This window comes from Eumetopias jubatus, unplaced genomic scaffold, assembly GCF_037043125.1.
Source record: "Eumetopias jubatus isolate StellerSeaLion01/CBP00866 unplaced genomic scaffold, mEumJub1_p1.0 scaffold_3, whole genome shotgun sequence".
Taxonomy (NCBI): domain Eukaryota; kingdom Metazoa; phylum Chordata; class Mammalia; order Carnivora; family Otariidae; genus Eumetopias; species Eumetopias jubatus.
Genome location: NW_028274809.1, coordinates 36,092,268 through 36,107,845, shown reverse-complemented (window position 1 = coordinate 36,107,845; position 15,578 = coordinate 36,092,268). Strand labels below are relative to the sequence as shown.

Here is a 15,578-nt window from a genome sequence, read left to right as displayed (position 1 = left end):
ATAAGTAGCAGATCTGAAATTTGAACTCAGATTTATTCAGCTCCAAAATCCCTATTCTGACCACTTATGATTTGGCTTTCCTGTCTAGCCACCCAATGTGATATAATCTTTTAGTTCATGCTGATTAAAAATATACGGCACATATACATACAGATGTAATGTGTACATGGGATAGAATTGGGCCTGTCCCTTCCTTATGATTCTCCCTCTTAGTAAGGACTTCTCGCTCTCTTTCAGGGGGCTGTGGAAAAGCTGGGGCTGCCCCAAAGAAGAGTTCAGATGGGACACAGCAAAGCCTTGGGAATGGCTCCGCCAGAAGGAATACTTCTGCGGGCCAATATGTCATCACGTAATTTGCCTTTAATATAAAGCCCACTCCCCACAACAGCAAAGAGTTAATTTGGCTCTCCCACCCAACTGGAGCTCCCCAAATGGCAAACAAACTGAGTGAGTTTGGTTTCCTTGTGCGTGTCTGGATCCCACACATCTTCCTGGCCACTGACCACTGACCACGCTCAACAACCTCTCAGTCATCGCAAGCCTAGCTGTAACTCTCACCACGTGCCCCCCTAATAGGTCCACTTCTCCCAGTGCCCTTCCCACGGTCCCTCTGCTCTTTGCCACCTCGCACCTCTTTAAAACTCCTTTGGGGGAAAAGTGTTTCCTGCTCACTACTGACACTTCTTCTACATGGAGAGAGTTCTGCTGGTCTTGCTGGCCAGCAGAGTTTTACGAGTTAAACTGTGCCCCACCCCAAATCCATATGTTGAAGTCATAGCCCCAGGACATCAGACTATGAATTTGGGAATAGGGTCATTGTAGATAAAATTAGTTAAGATGAGGTCATATACAGGAGTAGGTTGGGGTCCTAATCCAATATCACTGGTGTCCTCATAAGAGAGACATTTGGGGGGCACCGAGGTGTCTCAGTCGGTTAAGTGTCTGCCTCTTGGTTTCAGCTCAGGTCATGATCTCAGGGTCGTGAGATCAAGCCCCGTGTTCAGGCTCTGGGCTCAGCTGAGTGTCTACTGGAGATTCTCTCTCTCTCTCCCTCCCCCTGTGCTTTCACTCTCCGTCCCACCCGTTCCCTGTGCTCTCACTCTCTCTCTCTAAAATAAATAAATAAAATCTTTTAAAAGAGAGAGAGAGAAATTTGGACATAGACAATATATGGGGAAATGACATGTGAACATGAAGAGGGCCATCTAAAAGCCAAAATGAAATAGATCCTACCCTCACGGCCCCCAGAAGGAACCAACCCTGCTGATACCTGGATCTCAGACTTCTAGCCTTCAGAGCTGTGAGATAACAAATTTTTGTTGTTTAAACCACCTGGTGTGTGGCACTTTGTTACTGAAGCCCTAGGAAATAAACATTGGCCTTGCTCCTCCTAAATTTCATTCCCTGACGGGGAATTTGGAAGAGAAGCTGTGTTTGTATAGGCATACCCTTTCTCCTTCTTCCTTCTTAGGAGCTAGCTGTCAGCAGGAAGCACATATTATGGTCCACTCCTCCTTGCCAAAAGCTTTCCAGGGGCAGGCCTGTGCTGTCCAGTGCTGCCTGTGACTGGCTGGATGAGTCTGTCTGATTCTCTGGTTGAGTAAGCTCAGCGGTGTTAGTTTCATCAGTATTAAAGTTAGTATTTCCTGGGCGCCTGGGTGGTCAGTCAGATAAGTGTGTGCCTTCAGCTCAGGTCATAATCCCGGGGTCCTGGGATCGAGTCCTACATTAGGCTCCCTGCTGAGCAGGGAGCCTGCTTCTCCTTCTCCCCTTGCTCCTCCCCCCCTGCTCATGCTCGCTCTCTCTCTGTGTCAAATAAATAAATAAAATCTTTAAAAAAAATAAAAGTTACTATTTCCATTTCTCATCTGCCTTTCTTTACTGACAAACTGGTTCAAAATTTGGGAAAGGAAAGAGTGTACTATTTATAACGAACACCCTCTGTTCAAACCTGCACCCCAGTCATCTTCTTCTGGGCAGGGAGTGAGGTGGCCTCCTCCCTTGTCTTTTCTACTGCAATGGTATAAACTTCGTGCACTGCTTCTCCCAGGCCTCTCCTTTAAGTTGTCAAAAATTCAAACATGAACACTGACTGCTACTTCCTTTTTTTATTTTTTCTTTGAGAGGGAGGGGGAGGAGTGGCAGAGAGAGAAAGAGAGAGAATCTTTTTTTTTTTTTAAGATTTTTATTTATTTGTCAGAGAGAGAGAGCACAAGCAGGGGGAGCAGCAGAGGGAGAGGGAGAAGCAGGCTCCTCACTGAGCAAGGAGCCCAATGTGGGACTTGATCCCAGGACCCTGGGATCATGACCTGAGCCGAAGGCAGACGCTTAACGACTGAGCCACCCAGGCATCCAGAAAGAGAGAGAATCTTAAGCAGGCTCCACGTCCAGTGTGGAGCCTGATGCGGGGTTCCATCTCACGACCCTGAGATCATGACCTGAGCCAAAATCAAGAGTCGGAGGCTTAACCAACTGGGCCACCCAAGTAAACCCTGACTGCTACTTCCTCACTCCCACTATAAAAATTCGATACCCCTCAAGGTAGCAAATAACTCAGTTTGTCCAAGAAATAGTCATGCATAGTCTATGGGGGAAAGAAGCACACAAAAATTAATATCTCAAAATATTATCTTACTGTATGTTTTTAGTTAGCTAAAATTGGGCAATGAGTTTTTTAATATATCAATTTTAGTAGTCAACACCAATGATAATTGATCTAATTAAAACCATGTGAATTGTGCAAGACTGTTGAATCACAGATCTGTACTTCTGAAACAAATAATGCAACATATTTTAAGAAAAAAGAAAAAGAAGAAGATAACAGGAGAGGAAGAAAAGGGGAGTATGTCAGAGGAGGAGACGAACCAGGAGAGATGATGGACTCTGAAAAACAAACTGAGGGTTCTGGAGGGGAGGGGGGTGGGGGGATGGGTTAGCCTGGTGATGGGTATTGAGGGGGGCACGTTCTGCATGGAGCACTGGGTGTTATGAACAAACAATGAATCATGGAACACTGCACCAAAAACTAATGATGTAATATATGGTGATTAACATAACAATAAAAAATTTAAAAAAAAAACAAAAAACAAAAAACAAAAAACCATGTTATAACCATATGTTGTTGTCATTACTATTATCACATGCTCTGGGTCTCCTGAAGAAGCACACCCTCACTTAACCAATGGAGAGCAGGTAGACAGGCTGGTAGATCCAGGAGAGTGTGGACAGACTTGGGTTTATGTAGCGCACTTTACAGGCCCATCAGTGTCACTAGCATCACTATGTCATTTCTTCAGAATTTTCTAATCCTAGTGACTTTGACATTGGGAGTATTAAAAATGCTAGGAAGCAGGGATAAAAAAGAAAAGGAACTCAGGAAAAGAACTGCCAAAGTCAGGGGGCATCTGGGTGGCTCAGTCAGTTGAGCATCTGACTCCTGATTTCAGCTCAGGTCATGATCTCAGGGTCATGAGATCAAGCCCCGAGTCGGGCTCCGTGTTCAATGTGGAGTCTGCTTGTCCCTTTCCCCCTGCTCCTCCCCCCACTCACACACATGCGCGCGCTCTCTCTCTCTCTCTCTCTCTCATATTAATTAATTAATTAATTAAATCTTAAAAAAAGAAAAAGAATTGCCAAGATCCAGGGACCTGGGCTCAAAAAGTTAGCTTTGATGTCAGTGGCCTGCTATAAATCCCTTATTAGGTTCACATTCTCTGAAATACCATCAGCAATCACATAAAATCAATCTCTGGGTACTATAAATAACTACTCAAAACCAGAAAACCTAGAGCCCTTAAACTCTGAGAGCCCCCCAGGGCTGCCTTTACTAGTAAGTAGTGAATGTTAATATCTCCCACAATGACCCATGACTTCATCATAAGTATTCTGAGACCCTTTAGAGGTAGGGTGGGAGGCCTCCCAATTTTTAACTATAAATCTTCTAAGTAACTTCTAGATTAGGGAAGAATTATAAAAAGTATGCAGTTAGGCAGCAAAGATTTCATGCACTCCAACCAATCATCCCAAGATTCTTATAATATAGTCATTTTTGGTCAATATTTGCAATAAATCCTATTCAATATGCATCAAGAGTAAAACAGGGAAGGAGGGAGAGCCAATACAAAGGTGTGTTATCAAGCTAGTCATCATTGTGAGCAACTGGGGCTTGGCCTTGCTGGAATGGGCCTCAGAATTGTCCACCTCAAGGACAAAAGATGAGAGTATACATCTCAGAGTATACAAATCAGGTCCCTCCATTGGTCATGGCTTGCCCCATGGGGTAACTTGTTTGGACTTCAGGTTACCGCAGAGTCAAAGCAAAAGAAAAGCGTGTCACTTTTTTCAAGTATGGTTGGGTTCATCCGTAATTGCTGTGGAAGAACAGATTAGTTTATTCCACTTCTCCCATTTGGCCTTATCCTTCCCTCATTAGTACCTCTGTTTACATTAGTAGATATAATCCTGTCACATTTATTAAACCTGTAGTAATATGCATTTATGAACAACCTGGTAACTCTCCTTTGTAGTTAAAATGTACTAAATCAATCTTAATATTTTAAGTACTTTCCTAATGCACAATCCCTTGTTTTTTCAGTTTTCTTAAAATACAGTGCCAATATCCTCAAAATTCTCAACTAAATGCTATGTCCTAAAACTATGTTAACATATGCTCGTAAAATCAACCACTGTTTTTATGCTATGGCAATGAGGGCATTGCTGATGGTGGAGAGAATTATATCAGAACCCAGCATCTAAATTGACTAATCTCAACCAAATCCAGGGCTGTTTTATAAGACAATCTCCATAGCAACTAGAGAATCGGGGTAGAAAATTCTTGAAGTGGAAAGTTGTGCCTGATTTGCCAGATCAGCCCATGTTTTGACAATCTGTAATAAGGTAATCAAAGGGTCTCAAGACTATCACACAAGTGTTGACATCGTGTGAATCTGTCATGGCACGTGTCCTCCAAGTCATAAAAATACTCAAAAAAAATCTAACAAGGCTGATATTTCTAATCAAATTCACTAATGTTTTATATATTTTGAGGTAAATCAAAAAATAAAAATCAATCATGTAGGAGCTATTTCTTTATTCACGTAACTTACTTAGCTAGCACTTTATCTTTCCAGTCTTCTAAATAATGTCCATTTATATGGCATTGTGCAAACATTATTTCATCTGATTAATGACATAAAACAAAAAGCAGGTTTCCACATCATTTATAAAATTCATAGCTATTGTCCAGACTTTTAAAGCTGAATGTTATGAGCCTACATGTTAGGTAAGCCCACTGTCATTGACAAATCATTGGGAGAACTTGCCTGAGCACCTTCTGCCCGGACCCCTCCCCCACATTTTCACTCAATCCTTCTCATGAAGATTTATGTGTGAATGGGAAACAGGGTCATGTTTCAGAAACACTGGCTCCCACATGTAAAAACACTGAGTAAGGAAGAAGGGAAAAACATACAGGAAGCAGTATGGCCCACAGCAATCCTTCAGAGAAAAATGCTTATTAAAAAATTTATAAAAACCCAGAAACTGAGACTAAATATATTCAATATTGAGTTAGACATCAGACAAAAGAATATGTTCCTGTAAACTTACCACTGATTCCAAATTAGGTGAATTAAGTGTTCTTGAATGATCCAAATTAATTAAAAATCATCAAGAAGAATTACAGAAGTAGGGACTTCCAAGTAAAATGAGAGTATGGATCCTTATGTTTACTTTCACTGCTTCCCAAAATCCCAGGAAAAAGATGGGAAAGGGATACTTTTTAAAAGCAAGGACTCAAACAAATGGAAGCGAAATGGAGGAGGAGGCAACAGCACTGGAACTTGGAAAACATGTAAGAGTGGTAGGTGATTAAGCAGATGCAAAGCAGCAAGCGGAACAGCAGAGAAGCAACCTGACTTAGGCCACAGGCACTTGATAATGATCAGAAATGGCAGACTCACTTTGGAAGGGAAGATAAAGGCAAAGCTCAAAACAGGGAAGCTGGTGGCAAGTCTGTTTAAGCAGCAGTTAGATGCTACCCGTCCTCCACATAGACAGGCAAGTGCCCTGTCCCCACCCTGGCAGAAGACACAAGAGGCATCTGGCACCAAGGCATCTGGGCTGGGGAATACTGGACACAGCTGAGGGTAGGGATGAGTAATGAAGAGCTATGAGAATATTTACAAACTAAATGCTGAGACTCTACCAGCCCTTGTCTACAATTCATTTCCTAAAACATGGACAGCTGTGTCTACCCTCCAGGCTGAAGACTGGAAGATCCTTCTACAAGGAACTTGAACAGCCCAAGAGGAAAGACAAAAAAAATACTGACATAGGGGTTCCCCAAAGAAATGATCTAGTCAGATGAGTCTACAGCTGACAAACTCCACCTATATACTGAGAATATCCATTCAGTCTCTTAGTGTCCACTCTTAGAGTAAGCAGCCAACCAAGAATCATCAGACATCCAAGGAAAGCCTTTAAAACAAACAAGCAACCTGGGGGTGAGGGTGAGGGTAGGGGTTGAAAAACAGACATAATACAGGAAGAAGAAAATATTAAAAATTATCCATTGATACTGCATTCATGAAACATGGCCAGAATGTCATTTCAAATAATAAGATAAAATCCACTCAGAGAGTATATGAAAGCATTTGGAAACTAATATAGAAGAAATGAAAGACTTACTGAAGGCTTGGCATATAGAGGAAATTTGCCAGAAAGTATTACAAAAATATAAAGTGATGGGGAAAAGAGAGAAAATAAGGGTCGAGAACCAGTACAAGAGTTCCAATATCCAAATAACGGAGCTTCCAGAAAGAACTGAGAAAATGGAAGAAATCATCAATGAGATAATTCAAGCGTTGTCTGGCACAGGAACAAGAGTGTCAAGGATTCAAAGGGCCTAACACATCTCCAGCCTAATAAATGAAAACAGACCCATACAAAGGCACATCACAGAAATTTCAGAACACTAGGAACAAAGTGAAGATCTTACAAGCTTCCAGAGAGAAATGACAGATCACATACAAAGATTAGGACTCATAATGGCTTTAGAGGTTTCAATAGTAACATAAAAATAAGAATTCAATAATACACTGTCTTCAAAATAAAGGAATTATTATTTCTAACCTAGAATTTTACACCTAGCCAAACTAACAAGTGTGATGATAGAATAACAGCATTTTCAGACATGAAAGGTCTCAAAAATATACTCCCCCCTTTTTAAAGGAAGCGAGTAGACGATATGTTCCCCTAAAACAAGGACGTAAACTAAGGGGGAAAAAAAGAGAAGATATGAGATTTAGGAACCAGTATATCCAACATGGAGAGAGGTGCAGGGAACACCCAGGATGACAGTTAAGGGAGATTCCATGATGATAGTTATCTTCAACAAATTGAGGGCAACCAGTACTAATTGGAACAGGTCAGAGAGGTCTAGAAGATGGTTCTTTAAGAAGATAAAACTGATAGAACATTCAATGCAGGGAATGTTCTATCTAAATGCATGGAGAGATGCTATTATTAACAGACAGGGTGGGGTTAAACCATTGATCAGTATATTAAAAACTAAGTAAACAATCAAAATGATAATGATCAATTCCAGCCAAAAGAAAAAGTTGTGCAGAAAGGGTAAAATAGAAACAACATTCTAAATGCTTCATTGTGAATAATGTTTACATAGTTATAATAACGTAACCACTAAATATTTATCCAAATTTTGATATAACTGCATGGAAAGAGGGAGAATTAGGAAGAGTGTGTGTGTGTGTGTGTGTGTGTGTGTGTATGTTGGGGGTCAGGGGTGGGTGGTGAAAGGAAGCTAAATTTTCACCTTCTGCAGGAAGAAGTCAATAGACAATGCCTAAAACTGAAAAATCAAGAAGCACCAATATGAGTTGGTATTTAGATACCTGGAGTTGAATCCTAAATGATAAGACAAGAGAGTTGAAAGCACTTGGTTCTGGCGAGAAGGAAATTAAAGTGATAGGGAAAAGGGAGTTATGTAGGTACTTAGAGTTTTGGGAACAAACAGTCAACTTTCAGCCACATGTGTGTATCATTTGGATAATAACAGAGGAAAAAGGAGGAAAGGAAGGAGGAAAGAGGAGAGAGAGGTAAGGACACAGGGAGGAAGGGGAAAAGGGAGGAAAGAAAAAATTTTAAGAGACATAATACAGATAAAAATGAAAGACAGCCTAACAGATCAAATGTTTTTATTGAGAAGGAAAACCAAAGTCCAAACATTTTTGGAAAAGTGTAAGCTTTAATAGATCTCTGTGTCTCCTAGCTCTCAATTTTATATCTAATTGCCAAATGGTGGCATACAAAAAAATATTCACGCTCTTTCCCTCCAAATCCCCTTTTTTCCATCATTTTTAAGTGATGACACTTTCATACCACTGCTTTGTTCCCACGCCCCCCCCCCCAACATCCTATGGGTTCTCTCCATTCTCTCCACTTTATTATCTAGGGCACCATCACCTTTCCAAACTGGTCTGTCTACTTCCTGTCCATCCTCTAACAGGCAGGCAGAATAAGCTTTCTAAAATTCAAAGCCATTCACACCACTATCTTGCTTAAAACTCTTCCATGGTTCTCACTGCCTTTAGGATAGGTTTAAACTCCTTAATCTGGCATATAGGACTTCATGCTCTGACCTCTAACTACCTCTGAAGCTTCATTTTTTTAACATGCTCAGGAATGCCTCTCATTCCACCCCATCTCTAAGTTCCAGCCTGCCAAACTGAAGGCCTTTGCAGGTCCTCACACCCAGGGTGCTCTCACATCTGAGCCCCCACATTGCTGTGCCCTTTATCCTAAAAGTTCTTCAAAGAAAATTATATGCAAAAGTATGTGTAAGTGTTTGTGCCTATGTATGCATACATGCATAAAACTTGCAAATGATTTTGACACTATTTATAAGGCCCCCGAACACCAATTTTGGACCCCACTTTAAGAACCCATTCCTTGGGCGCCTGGGTGGCTCAGATGGTTAGGCAGCTGCCGTCGGCTCGGGTCATGATCCTGGGGTCCTGGGATCGAGTCCTGCATCGGGCTCCCTGCTCCTTGGGGAGCTTGCTTCTCCCTCTGCCTCTGCCTCTCTCTCTCTGTGTCTCTCATGAATAAATAAAATCTTTAAAAAAAAAAAAAGAACCCATTCCTTAAGTTATAAGCAAGCTTACAGCTGCTATAAAAGTTCTGAAATACATCATTCAGAATATTTGCATATAAAGCATACATGAATTACACATATCAATATTAGCTATTTTTCATGTCACTGGAATGTTCTCCATTGCCCTTCCTCCCAAAGAAAGTTGGTTAAATGATTATCCTAAAGTTGGTTTCATGAGAAGAGGTAACCCTAAATGAAAACATCCCTTCACTGTTTTGAGAACAGTAAGATCCTAGAATTTGAATACTTCTACCTCATAAGAATGCCTGAGCATGCTGTTACAACAACAACAACAACAACAAAAACTTAAAAAAATTGGATGATATTAGATGAACAGCTGTGTAAAAAGGGGAATGTAAAAATAAAAACTGCATGTCGCAGCATCAAAATAGTAACCATATACAGTATATGACTGTTTTTAATCAGATGAAGGTTGGAGCTATTACATTTCAAATCAAATGTTATAAATTAGTTCAAGAATGCAGCTGAGCTCTCATTTAATTAGAAATGTCCATGTTTAAATCATGAGGTACAGTAGCTGCCAATGAAGCAAAAGGGCAAGGGAAGGGAGAAATACCGTGTCCAGACCCTCCGATTGTCAACTGTCTCCTACACAGGATGAACATCTGGGGGTGGACTAGTCCTGATGTAATGAAGAACTTCATGTACTAGCTAATTTGAGATTTAATGTAATTGAACATAATTGTTTTGAAGACAATTAAAATCATTATTCTGGTCTGGACAATTCTGAACTCTTCATTTTTGTGTGAAACGTATTTTCCCCCATGCTGAATTTTAACCCTTTCTTGGATAAAAAGTATGGCAAATTTTGGGCCAGGATTTCCCTGGGAAATAATCTTTAAATTGTCAGCTCACATTAAAATGCAGCACAAGCAGTAAGGTGCTCCTCTGGAAACAAGTCTCTTTTCCTATTGCTAGTACTTGGTGTAGCTCAGCTTAGCCAGAGTCCAAATCTACATCCCACATGTTAGACAATTCAGCATTAAATAAAAATGAGGCAACATCATACAGGGATTTCTGAGGTCATACAGAGAAGAATGCAATTATCCTAAGGCGGACTTTCCCCCAAAGGTTATGAGCCTCTGCATCTTGTAATTAACCACCGTGCAGCTAGACAGTCCAGGCAAAAGGTCTTTCTTTTCTCCCAATTTGCCTAATTCAAAAACACCTCAAGTGACATAGCTCAAATTTTCCAAATTAAATTCACCCCTGGGGCTGAAATCAAGCACGTGACAGTTCGGTTCCAAAGCAAATCTTAAAGAGAGTTGTGCATAGGAAAAGAAAAAAAAAATCAGAGGAAAAAGGGGTAGGAGTTAACATTTAAGTGGTTTTTCAACCTCATCATTACCCCTGCTCAAGAAAATAGAACACAGATGGGCAAAACACACCCGGAAGAGTTCTGCCCGGAAGAGTCTAAGGAACTCATTAGAAACTACTGTTTTTTCTCATGATCTATGGTGAATCTGTAAGGGACAAAATGGTTGATTTGCCCCATCCCAGGGCATTTAGAGTTCCACAGTGTTGTCGGGTGGAAATTGGAAAGATAGTCACAGAGACACAGTATGCACTGCAACCCATGAGAGCCTATTGTTGATGTAGTTCTCCGAGGTCAACTCTTACCAGGGAGTTGAGGAATGATTATATTATCACAAACTGTTCTGATTTGTGAAAAATGGTTTCCAATCAGGAATGACACACTACCCTCAACTTGCTCTTACTTCTGGCCACAGCTCCACACTCGTCCTGTGGGACATCAGAGAGAGGGTAAATGGGAAAGAGGTTCACTGCTTCCAGGCAAGAGTGGATCCCCTCTCAAACCTCCATAGTAATAGACTTAAAGGCCTCCAAGCTGGCAGCCAGAAGAGAATTGCCTTAAAATGTGAAATTGCAAACAACAATCACTAAACTTTCACTTGCATCTAAAGAAGCAGCTATAATTTTACTGTCCCACTTGCTGTTTTTCTTTTGCAATCCGTATAGGAGGTTATTTTTATCCAGATTAAAAAAAAAAAAGAAAAGATCCAACCATTTCCCTTCACCTCACCTCCCAATTGTCATAAAGTTTCACATTTCTGCCAGCTCTTTATTCCCAAAAGTGGAGGAATTATGCAATGTTCATCAGTCTTAAACAACTCTGTATTTTTTTTCAGTTGGTTACTTTAAATTTTTTCAATTTTATCAAATTAAACTGATAAAATTCCATGTTATTTTCAGAATGCTTTATGAATAATGAAATTAAAATATACACACATACATTTTTCTGAAGCATAAGTATTTGACTTTGCTCTTGTTCAGTAATTAGATTTCTTCCATTGAATCATTAATCTAAGTACATGTTATGGACAACTATACTACTACGACTCTGAGTTTTCATTAGTGCAATATGGCCATTTTAGCAATAGAGATAAACAACAAAGAAGCAAATTTTACATCCTATGATTAACATTCAAGATAATCTGTCCTATGTTTGCTGGAAGTTATCAGTCCACTCTCTGCTCTCCAAACAAATAGGCCTTTTGAAAGAAGACACTCTGCTAAGTTGAAATCAGGTTTATTTGAAAATATCTTGAACCCTTTACTAAGCAATATTAAGATGATATAGGCTTTTCTTTAAACAATTATGATCCTTCCAATTCAAGTTGTCCAATTAAGCCTGACAACATCCCTATGAGACATGGAGTTCATTTCATTTCAACTCATGAACTAAAGATTTCAGGGTCCCAACCCAAAACACAACTGCTTGGTTTATTTCATTCCATGCCAACTTATCAGTGAAATCAAGGTTGATTTCAATACTATTACTTCACAGGTTAAAACTAGAAAAGGTTTCCTTAACCACATAAGATTTGGGATCATCATCTTCAGTGAAAGAATATTATTAAATCTTGGACCCCAAGGTTCATTTTAATAAAGAGGAAATGGGAAATGTTTGAGATATACATGTTCAGAAGAATAATGAAAAGACCTTTTGGGGTACACTCTCTTGAGTATTCAGATTTATACAGGAAATCAATGATTAAAGAGCATTCAGGTCTACCTGAAGCTCACCCTTCATCAAAAGATAGATAAACAAAGAAACCGAAATCTTACCTAATTCATTAATAGAAGCCAATATTGTAATGACTGATTTGATGGAGTCTTGATCAGAAAATGAAAATATATTGAGCATTGATGCTTCAGGTTATTTCTGCCCTGTAAAGAAAACACATACATGCAAGAATTTTTTTTCTGTGATGAAATCTTAATAATTTATTTCTTCTGATACAATTAAACTTAGCTTGATAGAAAAATTCTGGGATTTGACCTCTGAAGTGACATTGACTAATCATGAAATTCACCAATAGTAACGTCTACTTCTTAGAGCATTACTATATAACCAGATAGTTATAACTAGATCTGTTATCTAGTTAGAACAGTTCAGAGGCTCCATTCGGAGGCTAGCCTTTGGTGTTTATGACAGATCGTCTCTTGGACTTGCTACTGGGCTTGCCAACGTTCTCTCAACTCAGTCTAAGATGGTAGCCTCTTCTTTCAATCGCCAAATCACACCACTCTAAATTCTGGTCCTTCTCAATCTCATCCTCTAGGCTTTGTCAATTTTTCCTTCCAAAACCCACAAATCAAACTGCCTGGATCAAAATCTGACATCTGGAAAAGCTAAGATAGACCAATTAGTGCCTGAAGCACAGGTTCCTGGGATGTATGCACCTGTTAGAAACTGTTCTGTCTCCACCATCTCCTTTTCAGAGGCCACCAACAGCCTTCAGATGTTAACGACTTCCAGCTTTTGGTGGCTTGTGACTCATTTGACTGTGTAACCTGGAGGAGAAAGCTGCCATACACTTGTATGGCAGCCGCACATTACCCCAAAGTTATTTTTAAAGTTTACAAGCCTGGTTCAGCCTCCTTAAAAGTCCCCCTTAAGCCTACAAAAGCAAATTCAAAGCAAAGGACAAAAGTTTTCAGGCAGTAATTAAACCGTTAGCTATGCTATTATACCTTTGCCGCCCTGTCCCCTGGCAGCCTAACAATTAATCTTTTCAGAAGAGAGGAAAAATGAGTTACACACAGGAACTATAGAGCTTACAGCAGCCCTACGCTATTAATTTTAATAACATGAAAAGATAAACATATGTCACTCACTCATAGCCAAATAAGCATCTACAGAGCCCTGCCCTGGTGTACATCTAAAATTTATAACTCAGGTTCCTTTACCTAAGACATTTTTAGGCTATTTAAATATTTTCACATTGCTTAATCAGAAGAAATATGGGTGTATAATTTTATTCCACTCATTTAAAAATAAATGTATTTAAAATATTTGTAAAACGACAGGTCATTTTCTTAGCTAGTGCCACCTTCTTTCATTTTTAAAACCATGAAAGATGAAGCAAGAACAAGATTATACAACCTCTTATTTTATGTATTTTTTCAACATACTCTAGCTCCTGGAAGAAAAGAGATGATTTTATTTTTTCATCCTAAATCTTCTTCTGAAAATCTTTTATTCTCAGTTTCATATGATACAATTGAATCAAATGCTAAAAGAATGAAACACTCTCTCCTGCAATTTCTTAAGCATGCATCTAGAAAAAAATTACTGCTGGCAGGAGGAACTGTCAGTATGAATCTCAGCAGAAGTAAATTGTTTGGTATTTGTAATGGAGTATAATAGCTATAATTCCACTTGAGTTGCTGCCACTAATAAGCTGATAAAAACTGTGAGTTGAGACCCAGGTGTCCATCAGTCTATGGCTTCCACAAATGTCTCTGCACACGCACTTAATCACAGAGACAGGTAACCCAATCTCTTTAGAAGTACTGTGTCTGACAATGAGGGGCCCAAGCTGGCTCTTCCCACAAAGAGAATGCAAAAGCACAGCTGCATACTGACTCCAGAGGAGCTTTCTTATCAGCAATTACCAGGAATTTTCTTAGACATTTCCAGCTCCTGCAGAGGTGTAAGACAGTAACTTAAATGTGCTCACCATTAGAAATGGGCTAGGTGAAAACACTTCTTTCTCATGAAAAGTAGTCACCAGATCAAAACTGACTCAGAAATTAAAATGTACTGTCTCACGTGCTTCAGGATTGTGACCCTAATGCTCACCTGTTGCCAAAAAGTTGATTTAATAACAAAGCATTTCTACTTAAATGATTAGAAGTCCGAATACACTGTGTTTTGTGTGTGTGTGAAGGCAAAAACAACTGGAATCCAGAACTGTGCGTCATCACATGAACATTTTAACAAGAGTAAAATAAAGAGTAATATCTCTCATTGGAAATACTGGCCCAGGGAGTAAAGAGGCTTGAGGTCCAGTCTTCTGATTTGCTGACTGATCTTACACACATCACTTAAATGCAATTGCCTACAAGTTTTTATATGGAGAAAATGGAGTAGAAATAATAATGTTGTAATGAAAGCATGGGCTTTGTTGGCAGGAGAGCTTTGAAAAGTAGCTGGTATTTGGCAAGTTTATTTTTTATTTAACCTGTTGAATAAAAAGCATAATGTACAATTATGCTCATTCTATTAATGATCAAATAAATGGCCCATGTGGGAAACATTAAACCTTTATGTAAATATATCGTCCTCAGGAGCCTGAACTCCTGAACAATGCTCATCTCAGACACTCACTCTCCAATGTGAATAGGTGCACTGCTGAGCTTACGCAGGCTTTTGGAAGAGCACATGTGCACATATGAGCAACTGTTCTATCTCAGTATCCCGGAGTCCTGCCCCAGAACTAGGAGGAAAGTCTTAGAAGAAGGAAGAGTGTTCTATAGCACTGTCTGCAGAGTAAAAAAACTACTGTACTCATACATATTCGCTTCAATTGTCTGTTGTTCCTACCATTTTTTTCATGAAGAGCTGCCTGTGCTATGTTCTCAACAATGTATTTTCTTCTGGCTTCTGAAATATTTAGAAAACAAGCAGCCAAACGGAGCCCCAGGGAAGAAGACATGGTGATTTTTCTAGAATAGAAGAAAATTATTGTTCATTTTGTTTTCTATGGCTCATTCATATTTTCATGTTCATTAACCATAAAAAAATTATAGTTTTTGGAAACCAGTCATAATATGAACACTTCACTATTTTATTCCTGGAGAACACCTAAAGGAAAAAATCCTCAGATTGAGTCAACCAAGAAACCATGTGTATGCGGTCATGCACATATGAACCTACAAACATAGTAACAATACTAGAAAATATAGGGCAAGTTACTCAGCCTGAATTGTCACGTAAATGAAAACATTTGTTAAAGTATTTTATTCCCTTTTAAACACCAATTTCCTTAGATTATCCCCATTTTCAAGGTCTATACTACTTAACAAATAAACTTGATCCTCTTGTTAAATGAGACTAGGGAAATGTAGAAAA

General features: G+C 39.4%; 1 protein-coding gene across 1 annotated transcript in view; it reads right to left on the bottom strand.

The window, feature by feature from the left end:
• The window catches only part of FTCDNL1 (formiminotransferase cyclodeaminase N-terminal like), a 35,831-nt gene extending 20,669 nt beyond the window's left edge, over nt 1–15,162 (bottom strand). The window contains 3 exon segments of the mRNA XM_088021956.1: nt 10,915–11,067; nt 12,287–12,388; nt 15,051–15,162. Coding sequence (XP_087878082.1) covers nt 10,915–11,067; nt 12,287–12,388; nt 15,051–15,162 — 367 coding nt within the window.
• Between the last annotated feature and the right edge of the window lie 416 nt (nt 15,163–15,578).